The sequence below is a fragment of the Bactrocera dorsalis genome, chromosome 5 (genome assembly GCF_023373825.1).
Source record: "Bactrocera dorsalis isolate Fly_Bdor chromosome 5, ASM2337382v1, whole genome shotgun sequence".
Taxonomy (NCBI): Eukaryota; Metazoa; Arthropoda; class Insecta; order Diptera; family Tephritidae; genus Bactrocera; species Bactrocera dorsalis.
This window is the reverse complement of record NC_064307.1, coordinates 30,080,544-30,088,601: the sequence shown is the minus strand read 5'-3', so window position 1 is coordinate 30,088,601 and position 8,058 is coordinate 30,080,544. Positions and strand designations below refer to the sequence as shown.

Genomic DNA, 8,058 nt, shown 5'->3' with positions numbered 1-8,058 from the left:
GATTACAATCAGATTTGAAATTTTATTAGTAATGAAACTTAGAGAGTCCGAGTTAAACACCAATTCTTTTTAAAATAACAAAATTTATAGCAGAGAAAAAGTTTTACGGAATAATTGAGCAACAGCTGCGCAATTTAAATGCCTGTCGCTTTTAGATTAGATGCAATTCCTAATTCAGAAATTCAAGTGAACCCCTCTCACTTAATGAACACAGTTTCGGAGCAAAAATTTTGAAACCACAATTTCCGGTGCATAGTTTTTTTTCAATACGATTTGTATTTATTTGTGTATATATAATAGTGTATATGTATATACATGTGTACACTAGTGCATACTTATATGGAATTTCGTATTCATATAAATCTTAAGATTTAGTTTGTATTTATTACATAAAGTTATACTGTACAAACATATATATATGTATGTTTTATTAGCATGAAAATTCATGGGTTAAGAAAGAGCCATATCCTCTGGAAATAATTGGAGATATCTAAAATATATTTTTCTTTTATAAATAAGTCGTCTTTTACATCCAATCTAGTTGAGCTCGAACGCAACTGTTTCAGTTTAACAAAATTATACGGATCAATAGATCAGATATCTCCATTTTATAAAAACAAATCTCACAAAATAGCTTTATTAAAATTGTTCATCAAAATAAAATAATTCTTCATAGTACTACTTTACACAATTCGTTTCAATGTCTGATTTTTGTTTTTGAATCTGTCAAATAACATAAACCAAGGAAGTGTTATAAAATTATAGATTATAAAAATTTTGTATTTTAACTGTTTTAATAATTTCTTATAGTAAAGTAATAGTTTTTGTTTTGACTGTGTCTTAATAAAAAATATAAAAAAATAACAAAAAAGTAAAAACTTTTATCTCTTGTGGTTATGTTAAGGTATTACAATTCGTACAACCCTTGAAGGAAAATTACAAGAGTATAATTAAAACGAACGGAGAGAATCGATAAATATTATACATAAAGTATACTTTCCGACTATTGTATGATAAAGACGCGAATGAAGGTTAAGTTTTTTTAACTTTTCAAACCGTCCAATATACAGAATACAATCGGTATAATTAAGTTTCGAATATAAAATCGTTCAAATGGCTTATTTAGTAGGAACGTATTGGTTGAACCCAATTTTCGAGTACCTATTCCCCTAAATCAAGTCGTATGTCCTTCTAAAACTTGAAGAAAAGCTGGCTTATTGCTAAAGGCCAATGACTTCAAATATCATCACAAGACGTAGTCTAATGGTTAGACTAAAAACCACAACAAACTCTCAATTTAGGAAAAAGTGATGGTTGTTCGTGAAAAATTTGTGAAGTTTCTTAGCACCAGAATTGGCCGTTTTTATTTACAACACCATTCAGATGAAAGTAAGTTTCACGGGAGACTATGATTTTGATAAAAACGTTATCGCTTTCAAGTTGGGAAAAATGTATATGGATGCATTACCCAAATATTTTCTCAAAATCCGCCAGGTTGTGGTTTGAGACAGTTCTTATTCATGACAACTTATTGGAATCTTCGAGTGGTTCTTTGTATTTTTTACACCTGACGATTATGTAAAAAATGAGCGCTCGAAATTTACACAATTCGACGAATAGCGAGCACAGGTGGACGATTGTTACGACCATAAAATGCAAAACCGCACGAAAAAGTTCCAATTGGAGAATGGTTATTTTGATAATAAAATTTAAAATTGGTAAACTCTTCTCTTGGGTTTAACTTTCCATGAAGAAATCGTAAACATTACTGAATATATCGAAAAAAAAATACAAATCATGACTTGTTATAAATGGCTGAAAGACACTTAGAAAGCATATCATTCCTATTGGGAAACCCCATATTATATAAGCAAATCGGAAGACATAAACACACAAAATATTATAAGAATATAACTGCATGCATCAAAATATTCGGCATTTGGCGGATTGATGAGATTTTGAATTGATTTCGTTACTTCAAATAATCATAAAAGCTTTTTACATATTTTTAGTTCAATAAGAATCAATAAATTCTTTATTCTACTTTCTTTATAACAACGTAACATTCCTAAACAGAATGCTAAATTTCATAATAAGAAGTTCTTCGCAAATTCCTTAAGAAAAGTATTCCTGAAATTAGAAAAATATTCAAATTTAGTTTTTTTTGTGTTTTGGTTAAAATAATTCTTTACAGCAACTATTTAAATTTAGTTTTAAAATTTTATTCAAGAGAATAAAATAAATGTAATTTATATTTTAATATTTACCTGAAGCAATTGAAATTGATGCAACCAGCGCACTTCCTATTATATAATACGTCATTTGAGAACCATTGGTACGCAATTTTTCCTTTCTCCTTGTTAGAGATAATAATGTTATGTACCGTCTGGAACTTGTTATCACTTGTTCGTATGAGACCTTTTGGTAAGCGAGTGTATTTGATTCAGTACTGTGATCACTGATATTTCTTAAGCGATCTTCAGCTGAGAGAGTTGTAGCAATGTTTGGCATTGCCGGTTTCGTAGTGGCGTTACTATCATCTAGCCGGTTATCAGGTGGACCTACACTAGTTGTGGCCATTACTGCAAACCGAGTGTTGTGGTTATTGACATCTGCTTGAGTTGTGACATGTATTTTTGAAAGGGAATTATTTCTATTATCATTTGAGTATAGTAATGGCGTCTTTATCTCTTTTTGCTCTTCCGAACTAACCATCGTTTTCATTTCTTCGTTTTTCGTTGTCGTTTCTGGCAATACTTCAACGCAAGTTTTATTTATTTTGTTTTGAAATTCATCATATTCAAGAATTTCGTAGCCTTCAGCACATCCACAAATATCTGTACGAACCGATTTGGGATCTCCGTTATTCATTTCGATATCGCATTCAACTCTAAATTTAGTTGTTGTTGTTGAATTTTTGGTTATTTTTTGTGTAGAATTAGTGGTAATTTCGTCAGATATTGTTGTCAAAGTTGTTTCAGCATTATTCAAATTATCAAAAATATTCCGATTACTTGTGGATTTCTTGGCAATGCCAATATTTTCTGAATTTTTGTCTGCATTAGTTGTTAGTGTAATATCTATTTCTGCTTTTGTAGTATGCCTACTTTTACTGTTTAAATTATCTGTAGAATTTAAACTATTGTTGATTATTTTTCTAATTTTTTTATCTAATTTTGTGGTAGTCTCAATCTCATTTTTCTCATCAGTATCTGGAAATATACTACTTAGTGATGAGATTGTGACAGTAAAATTCGAGGTACTAGGTATGTGCGTAGGTCGCCTTGTTGTAGCGTTAATGACATTATTCGAATAATCTACGGAATTTTCACAAGCGGCTTTCTTTAGCAAAGCTAATAATATACAAATCATAAAATGTTTACTCAAAACCATTCTTAGTGACGCAGTTACTGGATTTATAATCGCTGAATATATTTGGAAACGTCTTTTGATGTCGAGCACGTTTTATACACTGATTAAACCTCAATTATTTAGTTCATACGCGAGGAAGTGAACGGAACCAAATTTAGTAGACATTTCGTAATCTGAGGACAAAATAATATAAGAGAAAATATCTGAGAAGTAAATAAGTGAGTTTTTGTTATTGTATCCGCTCACGATATAGCACTCAAGGCATAAGTACATATGTATCACAAATACTAATATTTTAAATAGCCTGTTATCGGGTATATATCAGAAAGCTAAACACTAACATTGCTTGCTTTTATAATATTTTTTCTGAAACAAAAATATTTATCGTATTCTTTTTATATAAAAATTACGCGTCACGTTCTTTGTCCGCGATGGAACCCTAAACTACTGAACCGATTTTAGCAAAATTTAGCACATTGTTTCAAGTTCGACCCAACTTAGAATATAGGATAATAAAAACAATACATAAATAAAAAAATAAATCAAAGGTCTATTAATTAGACGCTCTTTAAGCGGACATCTCTGTTAACTGAACAAAAAGGTTGCCTTAAATTTGTTATTTTTTCCCATGAAATTTATTTGTATGAAAATATTCAAAATTAAACCTCATGTACAATCCTTTGGATTCTTATACCGACAAAAACGTTTTCGTCTTTATTTGTAAATAAAATTTTCACTGTATTGAATATTAATAGCAACGCGTGGCAACATCCACTTTTTTTAATATGAAACGATCGTGCAATTAATCCATACTGTAGTCAAATATGCTCTATTTGAATGTACATACTGCACTGATTTAAACCAGAGTTTTATAATAATCTCTAATACACTCCAAGAGTACTAACAAAGGCTGTAATGGTTTTTTGTCTCTGCACCAATAGTAACTAGGTTAACGTGACCAGCGCGATAACTACTGCATCTTACACCGATAAAAAATTTTAACCTAATATAGACAACTAACGCGGAGATGGTTACAAAAGCAGGAATTACAGTTAGTTGGTGTAAAACAAGGCCAATTTTATAATTATTTGAATAGTAAAAATCAATTTTCAAAAACCTTACACAATCAGTGACTATATGCCATCACAGATCAAAAATATACGAGATCGGACAATAGCTTTTCAAGCTCTTTAAAATCGAGCATGTGGACCTCATTCCTTATAACTGATTTGTACCAAAATTATTAATAAAACACTGAGATATAAAGTTTAAATTTCAAGAAACAATTTTGCTGATAAGAGTGCCATTGCGCCAAAAATGGGTAATGGGACTAGTAAATTCTCTTCATAATAGCAAACGTGTATAGAAGCATTAGTATGTTAGAAAAGAAATTGTATGTATAATATATACACACACTTGTTATGATAACCAACGCCAAGACTTTTTGAAATCTCACAATCATATATGTAAGAATGTACACATGTATACGTACGCCCAACTTTTCTTTTATACTCTTGCAACATGTTGCTACAGAGTATAATAGTTTTGTTCACCTAACGGTTGTACGTACCACCTAAAACTAATCGAAATATACGAATACTTGGACCTGTTTTGGCTGAAATGATGTGCGCTGCTTTTAATTACGAGTACAATGCTCAGATTGATAATAGTATGTATGCATACATTGGATTGATGTCTGAAATATCTTCCACATTGTGATCCGGCGGATTGCGTCATTAAGTGGTTAGTCTTCTTAAATATTTGCATAACTTTTATTTTCGGAACACCTGCGACCGAAAACATCTGCGTTAAGGAGTAGTTCACTTAACCGCTACTGTGCCACATTTCTATTACTTTAATTAGTTAGGCGGTCAATCTTCCTTTTCGTTTTCTTTTTCATCGATCTTGCCATTAATTAATTCCTTTTTATAAATTTTTTTCACAATAACAAAACTAGCTCCACCCAAATTAATATATGTATAGTAATTTACAAACTAACGATGCGACAACTGCTTTTTGAATGTTGGGGCTAACTAAAAATCATATAGATTTAATTCTAGTAGCAATGTTTCAGTATTTTGATTCAGAAAATCCTTTCCCGATAATTTTTCGCCCATCTTTGGGCTTTATATCCTTATTTTTCTAACACTACTTTGGGTATTAGGCCCAAAATGTCAAATAAAATTTTTCCGTACTATGGATTCCTGGTTTCACACTACCTCGCTCACTTTTAATTAGCGGTTTGGACCACCTTTGTGTTTCATACCAGAGATTTTTATATAAATATAAATATATAGTATATGTATATAAGTTGAAAAATATATAAATTACAATAGCCGCCGTTACGAACTCTTATATAAATTAAAATTTCTTGCAGTTACTTCCGTTATTCTGATCGATTAGCTACATATATACGTCCATTACTATGTGTATAAGTATACTTAATCCTAACTATTATCATCACCAGAGCAACTTCCACTAAGCTATAGATTTTTTTTTTCATTACCGCAGCTTTATTCAATTTCCTACTACAACAAATGACTAATTCTTTTCTCATATATTTTCTCACATAGACACATTTCAGCTCAAGTTCGAGTATATGCCGCTGGATATGTATGTGGAAGCAAGAAGCGATAATTCGTTGCTTTTATCATGAAAAACTACATACGAATATGTATGTATATACTGAACACCATGAATGTACATATATACACTTGCATATTATTTCGTAGATTTTTGACACTTCTTATCTCTTAAATGTATAAGTTCATGTTATGTGTGAGTTATCATAGGTCAGTATTTACTGTAACTATACAGCTGCATGACGGTCTTTCACATACGCTAATTTATCAAATATATATTGTTACTCACGCTGTAAGTTGTTCCAGAGATTAATAGTTTTTTTCATCAAGCGGTTATCGGTAACATCTACACCTAATCGATAGATATATATAGAGTTATATATACATATATAAATTATAAGCATGACAACACAACTCCACTCCAAGGTCCCTGATATCTCTCTCTCTACTATCAAACTCAACTAGCATCTTCCATGCGGAAGTACTAGGCGTAGAGAAGACGTGTAGGATTTAATGATTACGGGAGTATTAAGAAAAAAAACATTTACACAGATAACCAGGCAGCGTTAAAAAGAGCGAGCCTAGCAATAAAAAGTACATTTATATATATGACAGAGTAAGTAATACCTTCTGAAGCCAATTTGATACTTTAAATTTGTGATGCAAAGTTAACAGCTTTCTTTATAATATGGGTGATTCAGATTAGAACAGTGGAACAGTTTTCATTACTAGTAGCTGCTTAAGCATACGTGAAAGTCACATTAATTAAAATTTAAATTATTCCTCAACATTCATTATTATAAAGAAAGCTTAGTTCGCACTAAGTTAAGTGTGGTTAAGTGCAAATATTTGTGAATTCCTTTCTATTGATTTAGTTATGCACACCATCTGTCATTGTCAATGTATTTACATCTACTGTACAATAAGATAGAAGCAGATATATAGTACTTCATCAGTATGGGCAATAACGCAATAACAATGAAGAGCTCAATGTTATTGTAGTATTTTCATTATTATTAATTTTATCGCTTTATAGGTAACAATAACAAAAACATACATACATATGTACATGAAGCCCCTAGGTACCTAATATTTGAATTCCAATACCCATAGTTGACCTTTTACCGAAAATATTGGTAATTTATAAATTAAATTCATAAAGAATCCTTTCCTGACAGTAGTATGTCCGTGCGCTACAAATGGGTTGAACGGAGCAATATTTCCAATATATTACTACTGTATGGGGCTATATGACTACCTCCGTTGCTTTCATTCTTGCAAGTTGCAAGAGTGTAAAATGTTCGGTTATAGCTGAACTTCGCTCTTCCTTACTTGTTCATTTTATTAGTTTTCAACATTAGTTATATGGAGAGTGCGTGGAGTTATCCGATATTATGCATTTTTAGATAAATTAATGAAAAAGGTGTGGCAGCTGAGGAGCTTCGTTAAACCAGGACGAGTTCCAACTTTCGGAATAATACGAGTATAGTGCTGCTTTGAATTTTAATTACTTAATAAATGGTTCCCATACGAATGGATTATAGTTTTGTTACTTATTGTCTCTACTTCACATTATTATGCTAATTATTTAGTCTGCATTTTAAATGCGTTATTTTATCTGCTGAAAAGAAAACTTTATGCAAAACGCTGGTGAGTAAAATAAATATATAATTTTTATGGTTTCAAGGAAATAACTTTCATTGTTACTTCCACGAAGCCTTTGCCTTGCGAAAGCAACATAAAGGCAGACCACCCAGTGGCCGCACAGAAAAGATATTTTAGCGAAGCAGTATTTGCTTATGAATGGGCTCAATGCTTTTTTAATTAAAAACAAGTAAGGAAGGGATAAGTTCGGGTGTCACCGAACATTGTATACTCTTGCATGATAAAGTGATAATCGAGATTTCATTATTCGTCATTTACATATTTTTTTATTTTGCTGTAAAATAAATTAGATTAGTAGTTCCTGAGATATGGTTTTTGGTCCACGTCGCCACGCCCATTTTCAATTTTAAAAAAAGGCCTGGGCGCAGCTCCCTTCTATTTATTTGAAACAGAATTTGATATGCATAATTTTTTTGGAGATGTGAAATTAAGTTATATT

At 31.2% G+C, this 8,058-nt stretch overlaps 1 protein-coding gene across 1 annotated transcript; it reads right to left on the bottom strand.

The window, feature by feature from the left end:
* Nucleotides 1–292: 292 nt before the first annotated feature.
* LOC115065772 (uncharacterized) lies at nucleotides 293–3,486 on the bottom strand. Its single transcript, XM_029548445.2, has 2 exons — nucleotides 2,268–3,486; nucleotides 293–2,130 (listed from the first exon to the last, which is right to left on the bottom strand). The coding sequence occupies exons 1-2, from the start codon at nucleotides 3,391–3,393 to the stop codon at nucleotides 2,081–2,083; spliced, it is 1,176 nt and encodes a 391-aa protein (XP_029404305.2). The 5' UTR covers nucleotides 3,394–3,486; the 3' UTR covers nucleotides 293–2,080.
* Nucleotides 3,487–8,058: the final 4,572 nt, after the last annotated feature.